Source organism: Phoxinus phoxinus (assembly GCF_949152265.1).
Source record: "Phoxinus phoxinus genome assembly, chromosome: 17".
Taxonomy (NCBI): domain Eukaryota; kingdom Metazoa; phylum Chordata; class Actinopteri; order Cypriniformes; family Leuciscidae; genus Phoxinus; species Phoxinus phoxinus.
The window spans coordinates 10,358,729-10,384,276 of record NC_136892.1 but is presented as its reverse complement, the minus strand read 5'-3'; the positions used below and the strand labels follow the sequence as shown (position 1 = coordinate 10,384,276).

The 25,548-nt window shown below is 36.1% G+C and overlaps 1 protein-coding gene and 1 long non-coding RNA gene across 3 annotated transcripts; one reads left to right on the top strand and one right to left on the bottom strand.

Moving 5' to 3' along the window:
• LOC306984344 lies at positions 1 to 8,020 on the top strand. Its single transcript, XR_013794524.1, has 3 exons — positions 1 to 54; positions 5,874 to 6,036; positions 7,768 to 8,020. It is a non-coding gene; the product is annotated as an uncharacterized lncRNA (long non-coding RNA).
• LOC306984343 (uncharacterized protein) lies at positions 398 to 20,404 on the bottom strand. Of its 2 annotated transcripts, none has more exons than XM_079585629.1 (10): positions 20,283 to 20,404; positions 16,467 to 16,727; positions 13,886 to 14,063; positions 12,154 to 12,390; positions 7,720 to 7,835; positions 4,091 to 4,238; positions 3,910 to 3,962; positions 3,683 to 3,780; positions 3,436 to 3,586; positions 398 to 3,064 (listed from the first exon to the last, which is right to left on the bottom strand). In XM_079585629.1, the coding sequence occupies exons 1-10, from the start codon at positions 20,301 to 20,303 to the stop codon at positions 1,727 to 1,729; spliced, it is 2,601 nt and encodes an 866-aa protein (XP_079441755.1). In that variant the 5' UTR covers positions 20,304 to 20,404; the 3' UTR covers positions 398 to 1,726. The 2 variants fall into 2 exon arrangements, with proteins under 2 accessions (XP_079441755.1, XP_079441756.1); XM_079585630.1 differs by having other exon boundaries at positions 12,154 to 12,387.
• Between the last annotated feature and the right edge of the window lie 5,144 nt (positions 20,405 to 25,548).

The window sequence follows — 25,548 nt, the reverse complement described above, 5'->3', positions numbered from 1 at the left end:
ATGAAAGCAAGGCTGTGAGGGATAGATTTACCGTCTTCATGCGCCGTATAAAAGGTACTAGATCACATCCAATTTTCAAAGCTCACATCTCTACTTGAAGTTTTTAGAAAGGCGTTTTGTCAGCTGAACACTCGAAATATTTTTTAACAAAAGGCTATAATCCACTGAACACATTAAGCCTCACTTCGTTTTTACTCGTCAAAAATTGTTTTTTACATGAATGACCATTTACATGAAAGCCCCCACTGTCAAATAAATAAACGAAATGACAAAGCTTCTGCCACTTTAAAAGATCACATAATTTATTTTACAATAGCTATAGTTACTACAGTAAAATTTTAAATTATGTGATACCTTTAAAGTGTAAGAATCTTTCAGCAATTAAAATAACAGCATGCAAGTACATAATTTTTTATTATAAATATTCAGTGTTTAAACATGTCTGCAGTGACAATCTGTCACTGAGTCCATGTTCCATTAGCATAGCATGCAAAATAAGAAAAGAAAAAAAATCATAATTATTTTTATCCTGGTGGTATTACAACAGTTTATAGAACATTAAATAGGGATTAGCGTTCTGTTTGGCTGCCTTTCAAGTACATAAATTAAATGAAAGAAAAATACAACCAACAGAATAATAAAGAATGATCATACAAATGTGTTTTACACACGTAATTAATCATTAGCAAACCGAGTGAAAATTATTAAATATAATTTGTCATCTGTAAACCTGTGAAATACATTGCATCAAGAGGTCGGTCTAGGAGGAGTGAAAAGCAAATTAAGTTACCCATTTTCTCACAACAGTCTCTCTGTAAACACATAATCAATGATGTCTATGGTAAACCATTCGATGGTTTATCAGGAACACAAATAGTAATTAACTACAATATATGACTATATGTTATTAAAATGCATTTTTAAATGATAAAAGAAAAACAAACAAAAAGAATTTGCATTGGGACCCAAAATATGCATACCATTTGCACAATACAGTACATTGTTTCTAAAAATAAGTAGCAAGGGAAAATATGATAAGATCCAGCACAGGTCATATGGAGCCCATTTCTTAAATAGCAAGGTTCAACAAATACACAAAGAGAAGAGAAAAAAATTATTCACACTGCCAAAGAACAGTAAAGAAGAACCTAGATAAGGTGTAAAACATAAATAATAACTGAGTGTATGACCTACACCCACAAAATGACACTGCTTCATCATAAAACAAAAACAAATGACCATTTATAAACAAAGCAATTCATGCCTAAGGAAAAAGTACAGTAGCTGACCAAATCTTCTGCAATGATGTCCCAATGTTTTTCATATCTGGATCCAACAGTAACCAGACCCAGATTCTGTGTCCATGTTTTTCTTAAATACCTGTATTTGTTTTTTTCAAAGAAATCAAATGCTCCATGAGTCATATTAAATGTCCTTTATTGGCTGGCCACTTGATGATCCACTATCTACAGCATACGTTTCAACTTAAAAAGTACTAAAATATAGAATAATCAAGTTCAAGGCACCTTATCTTTGGTAAAAACCCATGGCCACCTGCATCAGTTCAAAGTTTAGTAGTGTTTTAAAAGCAGGTAATTAGCAGATCGCAATGCATCTGGAGAACTGTCTCTTTGATCATACATGACACAAACGTGTTTGCAAGAAAGGCAGAGCAGAGAGGAGTGATAAAGTATGCAAGAGTTAGTAACGCTCCCATGCCTGCATGCTAACAGCTAGATGGCTTCGAAAGGAGGGAACTAGAGAGTACTTTGAGAGAGGAAACTGCATCCGACTCTTTGATATCATCAGTAGGTACACACTGCGAGTAGAGGTCATTGTTTGATTGAGGTTCTAGATTTGGATCCAGAGATGCGCTCTCTGGTTCTTTCTTAACTGTCACTGTGCTTACGCTGGTCTTGTCTTCCCCTTGATTCATGTGATAAATACAAGGTAGAGAGTCAGGGGAAGCACCAATACTGTAGGGATTTTCAAGGGGGACATCCAATTTGGGTACTAAAGAGAAACAAGAGGCTTCGGGAAGAGTCAAAGCCACATTGGTCCTGTCCTGAACTAAAGCTCTGGCCCTGCTAGGCGAACTAAGATCAGCTGGCTCATCTTGGTTCAAAGGCACCAGAAAGGACATGCCATTCCACTTTAGAGATGCTCCGAGATCCTCAGTTTCCACCTTTGGTCTCTTGGTCATAGACTGGACATCCCGGCCTTGCAGTTCTGTGAACTCCATGTCTCCAGAAGACCTCTTGGTAATGGCTCTCTTGCTCAGGTTCAGTGGAAGGGATTGATCTTGAGGTGCACTCCCGTTGGGTTGGGAGGTCTTGCCAAGATCCTGAGCCAGAACTTCAGAAAGTCTCTTGGTGAAGGTGTTCATGTGTGTCGAGCCAAGACGGGTGCGCATCAGTTGACGCAACTGTAGGCTACAGCCGATGTCAAGCGGAAGGATCCTAAGAGGGGGCAGAGGAGCTCTGGTCATGGCCAGTCCTCCGTTTTGGGACGGGGCATCCAAACTACACCCTGAACACTGGTGCTGGAGACTCTCAGGGGTCTCGGGTGTACTGACTTTGGGCTGATGGACCACAATTGTCTGGTGGGGCGTAGAAGAATCTTGAGGAGCTACCTCATGAGCACTCACTCCATTGAGGCCGAGACGGGCTCTAAAGAGGTCCAAAGGACACAGTCCTTTAGTGGGACTGAATCCTTCAAGGGAACCACCTGCCAGTAACTTGCAAGGAACTGACAGAAAAGAGGGAGCTTGAGGTTCTACAGTCTCCGTCTTCACATCTCGTCCCAGCACGGGTTGGTGGAGCACCGTATTAGAGGGTACAAGAGATAGACCTTGGCCATGAGGATGGTTGGTGAGCTTCAGTTCTTGAAAAATAGTCAATGGCTGCACGATTTCCTGATGGGGTCTTTCTGGTTGCTCTGAGGGAGGTTTGGGATGCAAGGGCGGTCTTCCAACTCTGCCTCTGGCCAGAACTTTAGCATTGCGTTTTCCAGGTGGTCTTCCTCTTTTCCGTACAACAACAACAACACCATCTGGCGGTGAGGCCTAAAAAAAGTAGTAGGGCAAAGAAAGGTAATCTTAGTTATGCTCATTTTATTAGTCGGTCTGAAAACAAAGCTTACAAAGTACTGGGATGATATAGCAAGCGTTTTTGAGAATAAAGAAAATCACTGGATTTACCCAAATTTGTGACCTCAAACCTTTCGGAGCTTTGTTTGAGGTTGCTACACAATTATTTAAATAGTTTTTTCTACAGTAGTGTGGCATATTGTATATCAGACAAATGTATGAACAAAGCATGGTTCTTAAACCATAATTGGATCTAATATGGACTAAACATTATGTTTAGCTCATCTTATTGAGAAAAAAGGGTCAGCATTTCCCTTTTCCAGTGCTATAGAAAATAAAACCCTCACCTGGTTTGTAACCGCATTCTTTTTTGGGCTGTTTGACACCCCTCTGCCGCGTACAGTCTGTTTGATGGTAGTGGGTGAGAAAGATGTAGCTCTGGGCTTGCCAAGTTCTGGGTTTTCTCCCCTTACATACAGTTCATAAGGGAGCATCAGCCTAGAATTTGATTGGAAATGGGCATTCAGTTAGATGGGAAAAGCCCTCTGAAGCAGCAGGAATTAATTGTGTCTGTAATCAGAGCTTCACGCTCACCTTTCATAATGCCTCCTTGTGCAGGTGGCAGCGCTGGTGCTGCCTGGGCTTCCACCCAACTCATTGTACACGGTCTTCCACAAACGGTGCGATGTCACCTGCAGGCGATGGGGAGGACAATGGTTCTGACTCACACTACTGAGCTCACCGCTAATGCTTTCATTCCGTTATGATGGATTACAGCTTACTCAGCAGGGCCAAGTAATGAAACGACATGACAAACTTACCCTCTCATATCCCCCCAGTCGTTTTACAACTGAATACATGAGGAAAAGGTCAACTGTGGGCGAATAGGAAAACGGCTTGGTTAATTAATAAGTTAAGGTGGAAAATACGACAGAGAAATTATTATAGTAAGTGACTGGTGCTCAATTTTTTTCACATGTAAAAGCACTCATGCATACATACTCTTTTTGAAACCCAGGTTGGGAACTTTGCTTATAGGGGAACCCCTCCGCTCCATAAAGATAAATAGCTGATCCAGGAAGAGCTGCTCTTCTGGATGTGGTAGCCAGTTCCCATCCCAATGCATCTCCACACTGCCCATCACATTCTCCTACAGGAAAAAAAAAAAAAAGTTACAACACATTAGAAGATCTTTCCTACAATAACAAATTAATAGCAACAGATCAAAACATTAAGGCACGAACATTCACATTAGAAAATGTTGTGAGCAAATAAAAGGTACATTTCCTATCAATAGTGTAGCGATGTATGAATCACAGCTCGTGCAGAAGTCACTCAGACCGAGCAACTTTCTCCTGGTGAACGTGGCAAATCCGCATGTCCAATGGATTTCTATTAAAATGTCTGGATTTTTCCCCCAAAATTCAACCAAAAGCGGTAAATGTGACCACACCTATCAGGTTTTGGAAGTTAAAATCCAATTAAAAACTTTTAAAGATGAGCCATGAGCTTGAGGTTGAGCATGAACTTTTAAAATAATTAATTCTACCCAGCATGCAGAGCTGTTTTGAAGTTTTGCAGGCTGGCTAGCTAGCGGGATAGGTAATGTTAGCTAACATTGGCTAAACTCAGAGTTGCCAACTCACACATTTGGCGTGACACACGCTTTCATGCTCTGTCTCACGCTGCCCAAGTAAATCTCACGCCAAATTAAAAAAAAGTCAATGTGCTGCACATACTGTTTGGCGTATGACATCAAGAATCGTGAGAGCACCGCATGAAGTCAAACACACGTATTGACAAGGTATGGGTTTTACAAGGTATGGGTTTTACAAGGTATGGGTTTGAATTAAACCAATGAAGACCTGCAACCTCTTGATTGAACCAGTCTGTACCAATCCCCACATCATGCAGGGTCACTGTATATAAGCTGCTGACCCCCACCTGCGAGAAACAGTATTTGTGCACACAAAGCAGATTTACACGGTAACTAGGGATGCACCGATATAACATTTTTGGCCGATACCGATAACCAATAATTATTTATATTTGAAAGCTGATAAATTATATATTGGCTGATAAATCTAATGGTAAATTAGATATGGTAAATATAATTTTTGAGAGTGGATTACAAAGACAAAAGTCTCACCATTAATAAGCCATGTCCCAAGCACACTATTATAATGTTCTCATTATAATTTTATATAGCCTACATGACAGTTAAGTGCAACATTTACATCGTCTGTGTTTTCCATTTTCTAAGTGATTTCCAATCATATTTCAAGCAATTCAAAAACATCTCAGTTGAAGGAACTAATACATTATTTATGGGCTTTAATAAATATATATTTTTTCCGAAAATTCTTTTCAGGCCGATAAAGATTATATAAAAAAAAAAACTAACATATCAGCAGATACTGACATGGTGGGCAATTTATCATGCATCCCTAAGGGTAACTAAAATTAATTTGAGTTGTTAATTTTAACCTTTAATAATAATAATGTTACATTTATATAGTGCTTTTCTGGGTACTCAAAGCACTTTACATAGAAGGGGAATCTTCCACCTGGATGATGCGACGGCAGCCATATTGCACCAGAACGCCCACCACACACCAGCTTACTGGTGGAGAGGAGACAGTGATGAAGCCAAACAGTATATGGGGATGATTATGAGGCCATAATGAACAAATTTGGCCAGGATGCCGGGGTTACACCCTGGGATTTTTAATGACCACAGAGAGTCAGGACCTCAGTTTAACATCTCACCCGATCTTTTTGACAGTATAGTGTCCCCATCACTACACTGGGACGTTAGGACCAACACAGACCCCAGGGTAGCAGCACCCCCTACTGGCCTCACTAACACCTCTTCCAGCAGAAACCTAGTTCTCCCAGGAGGTCTACTATGAAGGTGATATGATGCCATAAATAATCGCATGCACAGGGTAAGATTTGTGAAAGTGTACACAAGTTTGCAAGCGTAAATTAAATTTGCATGCGCAAGAGAAGATTTGTAAAGGTGTAAAATCGCCTTTTAAGTGTAAGAATTTTTTTGCAGCATTTTACTGTTATTCTTAAAGGATAATTCCGGTATTTAACACCTTGAGTTAATATTGTAGTTTGTTTTGGATGAACAAGAGTGGTGGACAACATTTTTTTGACAATGGTTCCTCACTCGAGTTTTTGACTATAAAAGAATTGGCCATGGACCCATTTAACATTGGAGTCAATGGGCATGTCCGAAAATGTCATTAAAACAGCCTTTAACATTAGTTTTCAAAACTGTGCAACTCACCGAGTGATTAGTGATGTTAGTTGATGTTCCAGAAACAAAAAGTGTTGCGAAATACAGTTTCTGTCGTGTTTTATTCGTCATTTTGTAAAATCCCATTGAATTCTGTTGAAGGACTGAGTGCTCGTTAATATAAATGTGCTACCGGAAACGGAAAGGGGGCTGTTTACATTTGGTCGATGTAGTCTTTTTGCTCGCTTCCGTTTCTCATAAGGCTAGCGAGCAGAGCAACTGTGCTCCGGGAGAGTAAGCGAAATAAACAAACAAAACCTTCATTAATTGTTACTTGTAATATGAAGTTGAACTCGACTGTGACCGTGAGTGTCCTTGCGAGACATAAACATCAGTTATCGCCATCAAGTGGTCGGGAGTGCGCTAACGCTTCAGATTCAAATATTGAGCGGAAGTTACACAGTTGTGAAGTGTCTGAAAAAATAGTTCCACTATAGCAAAATAAACGGATTGGAATCATATATTGCGACGATATATTGTTTATAATCATCAACGAACACCACTAACCACTCGGTGAGTTTAACAGTTTTGTAAACGAACATTATTGGCTGTTTTAATGACATTTTCGGACATGCCCATTGACTCCAATGTTAAATGGGTCCATGGCCAATTCTATTATAGTCAAAAACTCGAGAGAGGAGTCAAAAAAATGTTGTCCACCACTCTTGTTCATCCAAAACAAACTACAATATAGACTCAAGGTGTTAAATACCGGAATTATCCTTTAAGTGCAATTCAAATATTGTGAAGCTTCAGCATCATGTTAACGCTAAATATTTACAACAATACAACCCCCAATAATAATTATATTTATTTAATGAATATATGTATATATTTAAAAAATAAATAATAATAAAACAATAAATCTCGCTCCAAGCTAAACTCAAAAGTTGCCAACCCTGGCTAACTAGCTACTCCCCTTACAATATTTATTATTGGAAATCGTAGTTAGAATCATCGAATACCACAGTGCTCTCAAATAAAGTATTTTTAATAAAGTATTATCAACCTTTTTTTTCAATTGTTGATTAATCTATGATCAGGATTGTTTATTAAATGGCTTTTAACTCTTTCATAGAATATGATATATATTTGTACCCTGTTTCTTTTTAAACCTAACTTTATGATAAAATTGGCAAACAGTGTCACAAATGGTGTGAAAGGAAGTCAAGATCTCAAAGTTAAAACAAAACAGGAAGCCCTCAGTGACATCACAGTATTCTTCACTATTTGTTCAAAATCTTAAAACATCCTGTTTGGCCATCAGATCTGTATTCATAAACACGTCTATAGAACAAATTGAGTAGCAAACTCCACAGCATACCTTCATTCTTTCCATCCATGACTCTGATAAATGGTTATTGTTTTGCAGATCGGATCCTTGGCCATCTCTGCCCTTTCTTTTACGAGGTCTCCCCTTCAGACTGAGAGAGGAGCATCCTGGGACAGAAACATATATCATCTTTAGGCAACAGTACTTCACTTTATTTGGCTTTTTGTTTTGTCATAACATGCTAAATCATTTTACAAAACAAGTGAACAGTCCCATTTGATTCTTTCCTGTAGTGTGTAGTCTGGATATTATTAAAGATCTCAGTGCCATTAGCACAATGAAATACAACTAATAAAACAGCCTAAAATACTGTAAGAGAATACATAATACATATTACATTTACATTTTAATTTCATTTCATTTACATATTAGGGTTTTCTACAGGAATACCACAAGTGAAATTCCACTTTTCTCAATGTTAATAAAGTACAAACTAATACAATATTTAACACAGTCCTTTCTAGTTAAATATTAATGTGAATGAATTACATCAAAAAAGAGCAGGTAGCCTGCAAGTATTTCTCAGTTCAGTAAATATTGTGGGTAACACTTTACAATAAGGTTCATTAGTTAACTACATTAGTTAACGAACTAATAATGAACTGCACTTACACAGCATTTATTCATCTTTGTTAATGTTAATTTCAACATTTACTAATACTTTATCAAAATCTTGTTAACATGAGTTAATGCACTGTGAACTAACATGAACAAACAAGGAACAGCTTTATTCATATTAACTAACATTAACAAAGATTAATAAATACTGAAATGTATTGCTCATTGTTAGTTCATGTTAGTTAATACATTAACTAATGTTTAATAAATTAACCTTATTGTAAAGTGTTACCATATTGTGTTTGTAGGGTTGTCACAGTACCTATACCAGTCAAATTTCACGGTTGTCTGCACCAATTTTAGTACCAGAGCAAAAAACATTGTAGCTTTTTTGTTTTAATATTCGTTTTTACTTTTTGAAAATTTAAAAAGTTAAATAAATGAAATTGGTTCATTTTTAATGCTATCAAAGATAAGTAAATAATACATTAAAACTAGGTGCACCGATACTAAATTCCTCTGCCGATACCGATTTCGATTTTTTTTATCTGCCAATAACGATAGTTAGATTTTCTTAAAAATAAATAAAAAAAAGCTCTCCCAACTAATGCTCTAAACTATACAGGGAACCCTCTCATTTGGTACATTACTGTAATATTAGAGGTGAAATGTATTTTCAGATATAACAATCACACTAAAATAACAACTGAAATGTTTGTACACAGCTCAGTTGCACATAAGGTAGTTTTCATAAACATGCGTCTTCATGACTAATTTATTCAAAAACATGTATAATTAACAGTAAATAAGCTCCAGCTCACTTACATATAAGGTAGTTTTCATAAACGTGTCTTCATGACTAATTTATTCAAACATACATGTATAATTCACAGTAAATAAGCGCCTCTCTAGGGTTTTTTATAGCGCACTAATGAACTGTGAACATTAGCTAACTTTACATTTAACGGAACATCAAGTGGCATTGTTCACAAGCCGGTTTATTGACTTCTTTCCAAGGTTGAAACACTAGAGCGGTAAGTTGTACTATCTCGTTCAACATACCTTTTGATGTCCATGCTTTTTTAATTTGTTCTATACATGTATTATAGAGGAAGACATAACGTGCGTCGCACGGTTGCTTTAACTACGCAACAGGGATCTGTAACTTCACATTTAAGAGCATCAAAACGCCAATAATTATTTTTACTTTCATGATAAAAGGGACATCATTTTAAAGCAGAGTCTTTTCTTATCGGAAGTAACAGAACGATTAAAAAACGTGGACCTGGCAACCCTGGCTTGAACTACGGGTGATTCGTAGGGTCAGACAGAGCCTGCTTTATCGGTGTGTAACTGTTAATGCGTTCATTTTCTTGAACAGCTCTAAATTTGGCCGATGGATAAAATAGTTAACCGGCTGATACCGGTTATTGGCCGATACATTGGTGCATGCCTAATTAAAACATTAGTATGTAGCCTTCAAATATTGTACAGTTATATAAACTTTGCACCAAAAACATTTAATTAAAAGTTAGCAATACATTTAAAATTGAAGAAACTTGACAGGTAACAGAACCTGCAGGTCAACTGCACTTACAATGAAACTTATGCACAGATTTATTTTGAGATACCAGGATTTTTTTGTTGTACCATCTGTTGTCAAACATCCCAATTTCAAATTTAGTCCCGCATTTTATTATGCTTTGCGGTGCGTACTTAGCAGCATGAAAAACGATGAATGGGTTATGTACAGAAAGCGAACAAAGAGCACTTCCTTTATAATCAGTGAAACTGATATCTCTTCAGTTCAGCCACAGTGCAAGCTCACAGACTGAATACTGCACAATTAATCTGTTATTTACATCTTTATACTTTGGTGGTTTGGAGCTCACACTGTGCAAACTCTGGCATATTGAGCCAGACTAACTAACTTATTTTGACTAAGCCCATTACGTTCATGCACTCAACAAACGTGTCTGTGATTTAGGGCTGCAACTAACGGTTATTGTAATAGTCGATTAATCTGTCGATTATTTTTTCGATTAATCAGATAAAAGATAAATAAATAAAAAAGCATTCATTTCCAACCCTTTATTCAAAAACAGAACTGACAGTGCAAATTCACAGTGCAAAAAAAAAAAAAATCTTCAGAAAGTGCACAAACAGGCTCGGCTCCTTGAACATCCCTGAGCTGTCAAAGTAATATTTTTGTTTTTTTTATTGACTAACACAAAAAACATACACGTGTTTTACATCTGCCAAATATATAGAATTTTTTTAAAGTGCACAAAAAGAGGTTTATTTTTGTTTAAGGGACCTGAGCTATCAGAACAATAAATCATTTTTAAAAAATAAAGAAAAATACAAATCAGAAAACTTAACAGGATTTGGTTAAACGTCAGAACTTGTTCTCTACACTACACTCACAGACGCACAAACGCTCACTCACAGACGCACACATTCATAAAAAAATACAATGGATTGACCACCTCGTATGGTGTGTATTTTGCAGCTCATCCTTTCCGAGCATATAGGGAAGTTTCTCTCATTCATTTAGAGTAAAGAATGAAAAATTCAGTGCTTCAAATTGTGGGAAAAAAAAAAATATTCCCCTTGTAATGGTACTTGGGACAGACAAGAAAGTGTTTGCATCTTCTATCTATCTGATTCAAATCAGTCTGCCAATTTAGTGGTAGGATTATTGTTGTCCATTTATCAAACTTCCATGTCTCTTATATAGTAAATATATATTACTATGTACCAATTTACAAATGCTCGGACACACTCGGTCTCTCGGTGCGCTCTGTCGCTCGCGCGCAAACACACTCGCGCGCAGACAGAATAGCACAGTTTCACAGAATAGCACAACGGCGAGCGCGTCAAGTATAAACGCAGTCAGCAGAGACTCGCGCTCGTGCGGACGTGTCGAGTATAAACAAGGCTTTATACAGTCTCTATTGCGCGCTCTGGGACGCACTCGGTCTCTCTCGCGCGCAGATAGACTCGGTCTCTCTGCGCACACTCGCGAGCAAACACACTCGGCCTCTCTCGCGCAGTGTGTGGCTCGCTCGCGGAGTTCGCTTCGCTTTTGTCCAGTCAGGCGCCTCATAGCTCTGCTCCGCTCCGCGCTCAACTAATTTTTTTAATATACTCAAATCCACGTCACGCGACATCGAATCGATAATGAAATTCGTTGCCAACTATTTTAATAATCGATTTTATCGATTCGTTGTTGCAGCCCTACTGTGATTAGCTAAAAAGTTCAATACTGCAAAATCACATTGTAAATAGAAACCTTTGACGGTCTTACCAGAGCGCTTGCACAAATATGCATGCAAGGTAACGGATTGACTCGGTGCTTGGTGCTACTGGTACTGTAGAAAGGCTGGTGCCGTTTTGCATTTAAAGTTTAAGTAACGACTTAGTACTGAAGTACCGGTACTTTTGAAAACCCTAAAACTCACAAATCAGCCTTTTACCTAAGATGTACACTGTGTTTTAGCACCCAATTGATCTAATAGTCATTTTGGTTGTCTTTAATTTAGTTAACTGTCTACATGTTTGACAACTGAATTAGCGTGCCACATCACAGCAACGTTTATGGATAATAGGGCTGGGTATTGACACACAATGATCATGATTCGAATTCATTTAATATCGAGCCCGATTAATTGGGGCGCGGTGAAAAATGGGTCCGTGACAGACAAGCTGGTGCTCTGTTCATCTTTACAGACACGCATTTTCAGAGGCCAAAATTTCGGTGCATCCCTAATTCTTGGGGTTCATTAAAATGAGAATCGATTAAAATAGAAAAATCTATATTTTTAACCAAGCCCGGTCACAACCCAACAAGAGTGTATTACTCACCGAGCTGTGTCAGTATGCTAGCATTGCTGTCTAGAGTAGGGTGGTTGAAGGTATCCCGACAGTAGAGGACTCGTGTGTTTTGGAGGGCCACTTTTATTCCCCCCAGAGCCAGCAAATGGGGGTCCTGCAGACCGGGGCAGCTAGCCTGATCCGGGACGCGGCTTTGAAGGGACCGGAAGCGGCAGTACTGGGGGTAACTGAGGACCTTCACCTTCTGCTGTACTTCTAGAGACTCTACTGAAAGAGAACAAAACAACTGTCAGTTCACACATTAGCCTACGTTCAAATAATGATCAGTACCAGTGTCAACAACACCCTCACAACAGCTTTAATGCTCACGTGCAAAAAACCCCCACAAAAAACACGATATATTTAAATAGAAGATATACTAAATATATTTTAAATTGAATATAATATTCAATATTAGCTGCAATCCCTGGGCTCGACTATATTATCACACTCCAGGGTTCTGTTTGCAAAATATTATGAATAAGGCAATTTGACATTTTTGTAAGATGAACCACAATAATCTGAAAAAGATTCACTTTCGGGTCCCCTCTGAAATTAAAAGTAGCTCTGTTTTTATTTTAAAATAGTAAACTTTTAAATGTCATTTCTATTCTATCACAATCTCACAAAATGCTGCCTACAAGTTTCTATTCACACATTTCACTCTTACTTATACTTAACTATAATGTGATGTGCGTTCAGTTGGCTTTAGGCTGAAAAACAGACACAATGGACAATTTCATAAGCCTTCCTCTTTATTCACTTCCTGACAAAAGCCGAACTCAAGCAATACAAGTTTATTAAGAAAATAAGGCAAGATGTACTTTGCGATTTTGCAGTTATTAACCAAAACTTAAACTATAAAAAATGGTTGGTTAATCGAAATAAAGCGGGAATAAACAAAATTAGATCAACTTAAAAGGAAAAAAAAAAAAATCAAATAAAACTCCCATGATTTTAGTTCTTCAACTTAAGCTAAATAAAAACTGAAATAAAGAATTAAAGGTAAATATAAATAAATAATATATACATAAAAATGACAAAAGCAAACAAAATTACCAAAACTAAAAAGTGAAAATATTCAAATAAAAGCCAATTCAAAATATGTATAAATACTATAAGTACTTATATAGTACTTACTCACAGTGTGTATATAAATAAATAAATATAAAAAACGATCACAACTATGCGTCACTGGAATTTTTCATTTTATGCATTTTGTTTACTCTTGATGAAGTATTAGTCAACATTCATGTCTATCTGCCTCACAACAAATAAGGTAAGACACCTGGGCCTGTTGAATATTAATTACAAGACAACACAATTAATATTCTTGAGCCAAGCTGATAAAGGACCCACTTTATATTAAGCGTCTAACTACCAGGTAATTAACATTTAAATTGAACATTTGATGCAATGCACTTCTTGTACATGTTTTTACATTGCACTTATATTTTAAAAATACCTGCATGTAATTACATCTATAATCACACTGTACTTAACCCACCCATAAACCTGTCCTAACCTTACCCATATCCCACCGCAATAGCAGCAAGTCTTTTGCAATACAATATGAACACAATGAGTACATTGTATCAAACTTTAAAGACACCTAATATAAAGCAGGACCCTGATACACTTTTCAATTGTGTCTGCCCTGCTTTTCAGACCGTCCTTACTCATTAAGAAACAAAAATGCAGTTCAGGATTTTTCATTACTCACCGTCACTCTCCGTTTTTCCCTCCTGTGGAGAACTAGCATCATGTGACCCTTCAGACCCTATCAGCGGCCCGTGAATGTCTGGACTGCAGTGCTTCCACTGTGGCGGTTCCTGACAAGTCCACTTCACCAGATCCTCCACTCGGACTACAATCTTTTTTGATACAGCGAGGACTTCATCCTGTGCAAAGAAATGCAAAGTAAACGTGAGCTTACAGGCAGGACCGGGTTTTGCTTATGGCCTGAAGTATTTTAACACTCCAGTGAATGCTAGAGAGAAGCCTCTCCCTTTTTTCCTACGTTACACTAGTTAAGAGACGCATCACCTCAGGCAAAAACCAACCAATTTTGCTTTAAAAGAAAAAAAAGAGGGGTAAAAACCCAGTTGACATTTAGATGCTTATCTATGTGACATTCTCACATTCTATTGTATACAATGAAAACTCTGAAAAGCTTTAGAATTTCTCCTTACTCACTTATTTTGTTACAAAATGGCCTTTTGTTCTAAACACATTATGAAGAAGTAAAACATTACAAGGGATATTGAGGCCTTGTTTAAAATGCTGTCTAGTTTAGCCATGACTGCTTCTTACAGCAAATCTTCAAATCTTCAGAACGAATCTGAGAGGAGTCTTGAAAGTTTTGGTCCGCATATGACTGGATTCTCCTAAATAAACTATAAAAGAACTAGTTTATGTTCATTACCAATTCAACAACTCTTCTTCCTTCTATGTTTAGAGTAATAAGAGTCCATTAAATAATTCAGTTTTTCATTTGTATACCACAGAAAGAGGGATTTGATTTTACATTCTCAGGCCACATTCAAGAGACAACACTTAAAGTTACATAAAGCTGTGATGTGGGATGCACGTTCCTAATAAGCATTATCACATCATTTCTATACATCTATTAATGTTTTTAATAAGGAAGGCACCAATAAAAACTTTTACAGAACTTTTTCTTAGAATCTTGTAGAGTTCATGTGTTTGTTGTCAACCATTGGATTACTTGGCAACTACTTGGCAAAAAACAGCATTTGGTAATAATTCTTATGATATTTTATAAATCATTCTAATATGCAGATTTGGTGCTCAGTCATAAATAATTATTGGTGCACAATTATTAAAGGTTCTTATTATCAAAGGTGAAAATAATAAAATAAAGATTAAAATAATTGTGTTAATGTTTGTTTTTTTACACTTCATAAGGACTTACCCTAAAAATTCTATCAAATAAATAACATAAAATTCCATCATTCTTGTATTGAGTATTTAAAGGAAGAAGGTTACATTAGAAACATATTTTAACATTAGACGTTAAACATTGATGTTTGTTTATTACATTTAAGCATCGAGGCTATTTACATGGCAAACACAAGGTCGATATCATAATCTATAAAATTGTAATTATTATACAAAACATTTTAAATTGACATAAGATAGAAAATCTAAAATACATTCAGGTTATACATTCTGAAATATTCCATGTAAACATGTTTCTGAATAAAAGCGTTTGTGTCAGTAACCAAACAGTTAACTTGTCCCGTTGACTTCCATAGTAGGAAAAAAAAAATACTATGGAAGTCAATGGGACCAGTTAACTGTTTGGTTACCGACATTCTTCAAAATATCTTCCTCTGTGTTCAGCAGAAGAAAGAAATTCATACAGGTTTGAAACAACTTGAGGGTGAGTAAATGATGACAGAAACTTTTAAAGTGAACTATCCCTTTAACAGTCAAATAACTTGACACGAGAGTCATAAAGGAACTTTGCCTATCAATAAAAAAATATAAAAAAACACTTGAGTGAGCCAGTCGGCACCCAGTGAAGACGACTTGGTCATGTCTTGATTTGAAGTTATGGAATAAATATTGGTGTTAAATCCAGTTTTTTAAACTAGAATTATTCTATACAGTATTTAATGCAATTACATCAGAAGTAAAATAAATTACTTTTCAAGGGAAAAGTAGTTAAATTACAGTAACTACTTAGTAATGCAATTATGGCTGTGAAACAATTCATCGCATCCAGAATGAAAGTTTATGTTTACATAATATATGTTTGTGTACTGTGTATAATTATTTTGTATATACAAATACACACACGCATGTATAATATTTAAGATTTTTATTTAAGCCTTTTAATATAGTTTAATATTAATTATGAAAAATTTGCATGCATGTGGATGCATTTTTATATACAAAAAAATTATACACTGTACACACACACATATTATGTCAACACAAACTTATACTCTGGATGCGATTAATTGTTTCACAGCCATAAATGCATTACAACCATCACTGATAAATGCGTGTTTGTTTATGTGTGTGTGTGCGTGTGTGCGTGTGTGTGTGTGTGTGTGTGTGTGTGTGTGTGTGTAAGGGCTGGAACGACGCGTCCGTTTACATCCGGTAGCGTAAAATTGTTTACAACACAAATATGCACACTGTAAAATCAGTTAAATTGCTATACAAAACGATGTGGATATCCAGATTCAAACTGATAATACGTAGTAACGTGGCGCTCATGCACTCTTAGGTAACCACAGGTTATTTCTGTATCTTTCCCTCGTCTCTCTCACCTCTCCATGCTCCACCGCTCTGCCCTTCGGAGTGTCCTCAGGTAAGAAGTAGAGTCTAGAGCTGGCCAGCAGGCGGCGCTGCGTCTGATCTTCCCACAGCAGCGTGACCTCCGCTATACACACCGGCTCCTGAGGGCCACAGCGCATGAAGTAGAACTCCCCGAGCTCCCAGACCCGAGTCGCACCCCCGGGTTCCTGCTTGCAACCCACTGACTTATAAAAGGCAAAGGAGCCTCGAAGGCAGCTAGGAGCACCTAACCACTGATCGAGACAAGAGCGCACAGAAGCAAACAGGTTAGGGATGAACATACGACTGAACGCACATGAGACAAGACAGAAAACATCTTAAATACCTTCAGTGTTAAAGGGATAGTTCAGGCAAAAATTAAAATGGTGTCATTTTCTCTCCCTCAAGTCACATTTCTTTCTTCAGCTGAACACAAAAGATGATATTTTGAAGAGTGTCGGTAACCAAACTGTTTATGGACCCCATTGACTTCCATAGTAGGAAACAAAATACTATGGAAGTCAATGGGGTCCATCAACTGTCCGGTTGCCGACATTCTTCAAAATATCTTCTTTTGCGTTCAGCTGAAGAAAGAAACGCGTACAGATTTGGAACGACTCTAGGCTGAGTAAATGATGACAGTTTTTATTTTCGGGTGAACCGTCTCTTTAACAAGTCAGAGCACACAATGTTAAGTTGCACAAGATCACAAGCAGTCTGTGGTTTCAAAAAAACAACTCAATTCATTCATTTCATTTGGAATTTGCTCCTGTGCAGATATTTTAAGCAAATAGAAGTGCCGTCGTTACACAAACACTTCATAACAGTCGGAGCTCTGGTGGAAAATGTATGCATACGAAGCTCAAACACACACATGCAAACACCCTTGCCTTCACATGACTCAAATTATCTGAGCAGCAAGCGTCGCGGTCTTCTCAAATCAGCTGAGCCGTAACACTCAAATATTCAATGTCTCGATTTTTTTTGGTGCTTAACATCAGAGACACGAACTCCCCCATAACATACTATAGAGCGGGGCAAATTACACATCAACTAATCGTTCACGTCACCTACTCAGAATTGTTTGGTAAAGTTTCCACTGTTGAAAACACATTCCAATGTATTAATCTACTTAGGAATGGCCTGATAGCAATGGAAACACACAAAGATTTTTCTATTATTTGAGGTGCAGTAAAAATTCCACAGAGATGATGCCAAAATGTGGTTTTCGGCTATACAATATATAAAAACATTCTGGAACTAAAAATGGACAATAAATGGGGAGGCTACACTAAATATTTCATGTTTTTGTTTGTGATATTCAAAGAAATGTATACGTATGACGATTTTATCTTCAACATACTGAAGATAATTCAGTTAAGATAACATGTTTTTGGTCAAAAGGATGAATGTAGAATTGTGTTTAACTATATTATTTTAAATTGATATTAAAACATTTTAATGTCATTAAAATAGTGTTATTGTAATATCTTATTAAAAAAGGTATTGTATTAGCATACTAAAAGATTAATAAAAAAAACAGATAAAATGGTAAATAAAGCTATAAGTAATGCAAAGGGCAAATGAGAATTAATTTATATAAAAGAAAATGAATTCATTTGGTAATAGATATTTTGATATTAGATCAAATGGACAATAAATGTGAAGGCTACGCTGAACATCACAAAACGAATTATGTAAAGAACTATGTATATACATATGAAGATTGATTTATTTATCTTCAACATACCGACGATAATTCAGTCGATAAAACATATTTTTGGTAAGCATGAATGTATAATAGCGTTTAAATTGATTATTTTATGTTATTTTAATAACATTCAAATGTTTTAATACTAGGCTAGTATCATTATTTGTGTTGTTATTAAAATATGGCATTGCTGTTGTATTAGCATACTAAAAGTATAAATCATAAAAAGTAAATCATAAAAACAGATAAAATTGAAAAGTTCTAATGCAAAAGGCTAAATGGAATTAATTTTTCTGAAACAAAATTATTTGATAAAATATATATTTTACGAAGGTGGTGCATGTATGAATGAAAGCCTATATATTGTTTTATCTATGATACATTATATAATTTGAGGTAAATATCTGAACTTAAACTATTAAGTTATTATTTCAGCACTACATACTATTTTCAAACATAGTTAACAACACAATGACAAATTATAAAGTAATACGCTCTTTAACTCTAGGTGACCTTTCTGTTTTCTTTGTGAGGAATGTGTTATTGGTATCAATATGAGTGAAAATTATAAATAATGCAATATGCACATGGAAATTATTTTATTTATCCTTATGCATTTTGTAAATGGACAATTCGTACATGCACAGCATTGCTTGAAATCCCTTTTCCATAGTAATATTGCATTGCCTCTTGAACGTGGCCTGAGCATGACACACTCTCAATACTTTAACTCAACAATGTCAATCACAGGACCCGTTCACGAGGGTCAATCACCCCCGCCCCACCCCCACCGGTAACCCACATTTTCACCGAAAAACCGACCAATCAGAAGCCACAACACTCGGCGTCCACATGTCGAGCGCCTACTGGTAAAAAAAGAGAACTAGTCTTACAGTTAAACCACAATACACGTCTGTGACAGTCAACTTTTCATATTATATACTCCAGCGAGCACCTAAGTGAGCGTTTCATCCCAATACAAAAAAAATATTACATGGAGAGCTTGAGAAAGATTGCGAAAGAATAACCAAAATGACCTTGGAGTTTTTACTGAGCCCAAAATTGTTTAGATTTATTCGCATGCATAATGAAAAATGACTCATATCAAGAGTTGTTTATCATGAGGATGAAATCGTTTATATTTTATAAACTATCGTTTAAAAACACAACAGTGTAAACAACAGCCTATCCTCAATCCGGGTGCTCTCTGAAGCTAATAATACTGGTATTCACTCAATACGTGAAACAACATATTTCAGCCAACTTCCTACTGCCACATACATAAAAGTCTCATATATCATGACAAAAATGTACTGCTGTAGCATAGCATTTCTAGCCAACACGAATAATATCTTAATAATATTAAAAGCATTGAAAAAAATAAACGATGTTATTGTTGCTAAACACAACATTTAAAAATAATAATAATAATATCACGGCTCATGTAACGATCAAATAACTTAAGCATGACGAAAAAACTTCGTAGTCTCAAATAAAATCAGCAGCTCCACCAAGTGTAACTCTTCCTAGAAGTTTCATTTTAAAATCATGCTTAATATTCGCGGGATTTCATCGAAAAATGTGTCGACAGATCGTGAATATAAACAATGCAGCTTTCCCTTTAAAATCGAGGGCTCGATTCGTATCGTTTTTAATAAAGAAATTAAAACAAAATCTGCTTGGCAAATGTGAAATGTGGGGGTGGGGGGCAAAAGAGGGAGAATCTAGGTAGTCAACACGACACACAAAGAAATTAATCATTAACGAAAAAAATCGAAATATCAAACGCACGCGCTCTTGATATAACAATAAATCGTCACACAAAAAACACACCGCGTCGAGGAAATTTCAAATACATTTCGAAACAAATAAAAGTTTCTCGGCGAAATATGAGGCAATATTTTCAAGTCTTCGTTGGCTTATTGGATAGGAATCAATTCGGCATTTTAGCGAACTTCAAATATTACGACGTGTCGCGGGAACAGCGGTTAAAAAATAATAGGATTTTAATTTTTAAAAACAAAGCTAATTTCGAGCTCGCGCGCCGAGCGCCTTGAGCTGCAACAAAGTAACAGTTTAAAGTTGTAATTCAGTTTACCTGTATCGTACTCTGCTCCATTGCAACTCAACATTCCCTTATCCCTCTCGATGCCCCCTATCAAGTTACACAGCCGGGTACTAACAGCACCGGCACACACATAAACGTAGCTGAAGAAAAGCTTGTGCCTTTTTGTGAAAATAGGGCAGGATCTAGGTGTGGCTTAACTCCATTTGCCAAAAGAACTTTAATATATGTTATGCATTGTACACAAAATTGCCTGTGGAAACATGCTCGCGGTTTAATTTAACCCAGTTACTAACAGTGTTCACGAAATACAACACAATTTCAATATGGAGCCTTGAAATCAGCAGCATTTCCAGACAAAATCCATATGTAGCCTACAGTACAGAGCATGCGTGCTGTTCTTCAATAAAATAGCCCATTTTGAATGCATACAATAAATAGCGAACCCTCTAAAGATTTGCATTACTAGTCTGACGTGACATATTTAATATTTTGTGTTATTTTTATTTTTTTTATATAATGTTTAAAAATGTAATGTCTGGTCTATAATATTTGATATTTCCCTCTAAAAATGTACATTTTCCGATTGTGAATACTGGTCTTGTTGGCCAGTACATTCGTTTGCTGAAACAATTAGATGAGACTGTTATCAAATGTATAGGCTAATATTAAAATATTTATATAATAAACAATGCATAATAGTTATATTTTGTTCTCCAGCAGGGGGAGTGTCCACGTGATCCACGAGACAATGGCTCTGACATTTCATTTTTCTTGCTCTTGGTGACACCAGAAACCTGAAAACATACGACAAAATATCCTCATATTAGCCTTTATTACAAGTTATTTAACAATTTGATATCAATTACTGGCCAGCTCTCATTTCTTAAGCGGAGGGCAACACATACAAACTTTACAATACTGATTAATGTTATTGAGAATTTGATTATTTACAGCCATTATAAACAGCCTCTTGCATTTGTATTTTTATTCTTTCAGGTCATTGTACAATGTCTGGGTATCTGAAGCAACTCAATATAGTTTTTCAGTTTTTTTCCCCCCTAATTATGTTTAAAAGATTTTCAAATATAGTCTGAAGACATGGAGCCACCATCTTCTAAATCCTGAATGGTCATCCTTTGGTGAATGAATGAATGAATAAAGCAATAGAAAAGGCAAAAAGTAATATTGTGATTATATAAGTTTATAATGGCATAAATATAATTAATTATTTGTTATTATAATGAACTGATACTAGTTGTCATGTTTTCAATTTTGTAACCTGAAACCTGAAAATGAGGAAAGTATGAAGGTTAAAATGTATTTTTATTAATAAAAAACAACAGTAGTATCATTATTAATTGTAGCATTAATAATATCATCATTCCTTCTCATTTCATCCATAACAAGCTTTATATTTTCTAACTCTAAACATATATTACTGCTGTTAAATCGATTAATTGTGGTTAATCATCTAACATAAAAGTTTGTGTTCATATAATACATGTAAGTGTATACACACATATGCACATAATACATAAACAACTTTTAGGTTAGATGTGATTAATCGATTTGACAGCACTAATATTTGACTGTATACAACACACACACACACACACACACACACACACACACACACACACACACACACACACACACACACACACACACACACACACACACTATTATATATATATTATATAAACACAAACTTTTATGTTTTTCATGTTACACAGTATATATTTTTATATATGCATAACAAAAGTAGTAATAAATCTAATGGGCCTATACAATGAATAATTGTATATTGGATTCAAATAATAGTTTTGGAGATATTATATGCTTTATAAATATAATAACATTTTGAAGTAGCCTAATTATGAATTGTGCCATTAAGCCACAGTCAAGGTAAATTGTTTCTGGTTTCACAAATGGCTCTAAATATACGCACTAATGCTCAAAACACAAAGTCATGATATGATCTACTTCAACAATATAAAAAATGTGGTTCTTTTAGTTAGTGGAGTTTGCAACGACATGCCTCTTTAGCGCACATACATACATACACACACACACACACACACACACACACACACACACACACACACACACACACACACACACACACACACACACACACACACACACACACACACACACACACACACACACACACACAGGAAGCATTCTTCCTCACACTGGCTTTTAAAGACCTCACGGAGGCGCTGTTGCCTTTAACATTTTTTTTGTCAGTTTCAAACTCTACAGGTTTCGATTTATCCTTCCATTTTATCTGACATATGACAGCTGTGTTTCAACAGTTTTGAATACGCAAATAAAATAGATTTGTAAATTAGTTTCATAGGATATAGCCAGAAATACTCAGATACTGTACCTCTTATTCTGTGACGGAATAAACACTCATGATCAGACTATAGTTCACAGGTTGGCCGGGCTTCATGATGTTCAGCTGATAATGGTTGTTGTCTCACTTCTTGGCTCCCTGCTGCCACAGCTCATCGTGGTTCCAGCTGAGCCAGTGTGAAAGTTTACAGATAGACTACTTTTACACTGTCAACAAATGTAATTAATATCAACTAAAGTCTTATCTGTGTGAGTGACCAGTGAGAACATTGTGTCATCTTGCTGTTAAAAGGCTCATTTAAAATGCTAACAATTTCTACAAGTAAAATGCACCCTTGTGAAAATGTGTGTGATTAATTGTGTATTGAATGTGTACTTTAAATCTTAAAGGTAGAACTTTATTTAAAAAAAACACTATAATTGCACATCAATAAAAAAACATTTAAGCGTACTTAAAAAAAGTACACTTTCATGACTTTTTCTAAACTTAAGTACACTTTGCATCTTGCAATAATGTCAATGTAATTTAAATGTTTAGGCTACTTTAAAGTACATTTTAAAAAACTGTTTCCATAATCTTTTGCTATGCTGTAAATAACTAATTTTGATGTTTGATTTTTTACTATAGCTTACCGAAGTAACATGTTACTTTATCATGTTAACTGTAGTGTGTTATTGATTAAGCAATTTATATACTTTAAATGTGCTAAAAGTGGGTAAAAAGCACTATTGAGTTCAACTAGCCTTAATATAAATTTAAACAATAATAGCCTACGTTTTCATTTAATAGTAAGTAACATGCAATAAGTATTCGAAACATTACATTCAGTTCACACTTAAGGAGGCCTATTCATTGAAAGTAGTATTATTTTTCTAAATAGTTTTTTTATAAGTACTTTTTCCACAAGGCGAGAGAGAGAGAGAAGCTAAAAACAACGCTAAGTACATTTTAGCATGTATGCTAATATCTTGTTTTCTGCGTACATACTTTTACTTTTTATTTTATTTTATTAACCTCTATGATAAACTCATTTACAATCAAAGTTATTAAAGTATTTTGTAAAGTGGCTCAACCAATGGCATGGTTTTGGAGGCGGGGCTTCTTGTTTGTCAAACCAATGGCAGGGCAGGTTGGCAGGGCAGGGCAGGAAAATGCATTATTGAGCTAAATTGAAGTATTCTTCTAAGGAAATAGGGTGGAGGGGAAAAAACAATAGCAATGGGAATAATACAAGACCACCAGGGTGGGATGTTGATGTATTTAAACTAATTTAGGCAAAGAAAATTAGGCTATATCAAAAACAAACAAAACTCATAGGCAGCAGCTCGAGAGAGGAAACTCTCCACAGGAAGTGTCTAAAATGACTGGGACAAAGAAACATAGCAATGGTATACTTTCGAGTTATGGGACGGTCTGCCTGAATTTTCTTTTTAAAACTGACCTTGACCTGGTGGAAAAACCAAGCTTTCTCAGGAAGTTTGTGGCATCCTGAAATCAGATATAGCTCAAATGTCAACATACTTATTGCAGTGGTTTTTCCTTTCTCTCTTGGCAGTGAAATCTGAAATATGACACTTCATGTTTTATAGTTTGCAATCTTGCAAGACATACTACTCAGTATTAACAACTCATGAGCTTCCTTGTTTTGCTCAACTTCTCGAGGCTGTATACGAGGCCTCAAGGATCCTGGGTTTCTGCCAAATAGCAGAAGTGCTGGGCCGATAATGGAACAAAACTGGACCTGTTTCACTCCTCTGAGTTTCCCTTCAGGAGTCCATAAAGTCTTATTGCTGTAAAACAAAATCCTTTAAGCCAGAACTAAAATCTGTTCCAACTTTAACAACACAAAAGCCTTTGTTTAAAAAAAAAATCATATCACATTGACAAACCTGAGTAGGCTATGTTCAAAGACTGTGTGAAGTGATGTGTGTATGATGGAAGGAAGTGTGAATCAACTGACAAAAACTTGATAAACACACAAGTGACAAAAGCAAGAGCCCCTGCTGACACAACACAGCTTAAACCAGCCCAAGCTGCTTGGCTGGTTTTAGAGGGGTTTTGGCCATTTTCTTTAGTTTGTCTTACCTGGCCAAGTTGGGAGACCAGTTAAAACCAGCAGAACACCAGTTTGGGTGTCCAAAAAATGTCCAAAACCCCTCTAAAAACCAGCCTGGGAAGACCAGCTTAAACCAGCTAACTAGCCTAGCTTGTTTTAGCGGTTTTCCCCCTCAGCAGGGATGGTCTAATCTTTTATTTATTTATTTTTTACATAAAATGAAGTCCAGGCTTCTTTCAAAGATGTAGGCCTACCAACTTTTCCTTTGTGTATGTGTAGCCTACTATCACACTTTTTTTCACCTAAAGGTTTTTGTTTTTTAAGATGAAATGAGGGTGGAGCATTTCCAAGAATTTCTACATAATCATTCACATACAGATCCTCTCCTTACCGCGACAATATTAGCATATTTCAGAGTCAAATCACACGGGAACTTGTTTTGAGGCTTTGGAAATAATGCCTGCAAGCATCATAACCGTTATTATTTTACACATAATGCATTCTTGACATTTCAAGTTGTGTCAATTATTATTAGTTCATGTTTGTTGATGTTACATTACACCAGGAATACTAATTCATCAACTAATTACATTATCATCTAGCCTATATTGCATCAACATTGAGCCTTATTGTAAAAAAAAAAAAAAAAAAAATTAAACATTTACATGTTAAAAACTTACATGTACTGGACCTTCAAATTGATTTACCTTAGTCACATTTTATTTTCCACTGCAGATATGAGTGCAGAAAACTGGTTCTGTCCATACTTTAGGACATTCCCATGAATCCTTACATAACTGGGTCACAATTTCAATGCAGTGTCCCGCAGAGAGACGTCCCCCCCACCCCCTCACTCTGTGACATGCATTCCTCCTGTT

Excerpts from the sequence above, each read along its gene's own strand:
- LOC306984343 (XM_079585629.1), bottom strand. The coding sequence starts at position 20,303 with ATGGAGCAGAGTACGATACAG. Across the intron at positions 14,064-16,466 it reads GAGCGGTGGAGCATGGAGAG|GATGAAGTCCTCGCTGTATC; the intron begins GTGAGAGAGACG and ends TTCTTTGCACAG. Across the intron at positions 3,963-4,090 it reads CAACCTGGGTTTCAAAAAGA|TTGACCTTTTCCTCATGTAT; the intron begins GTATGTATGCAT and ends ATTCGCCCACAG.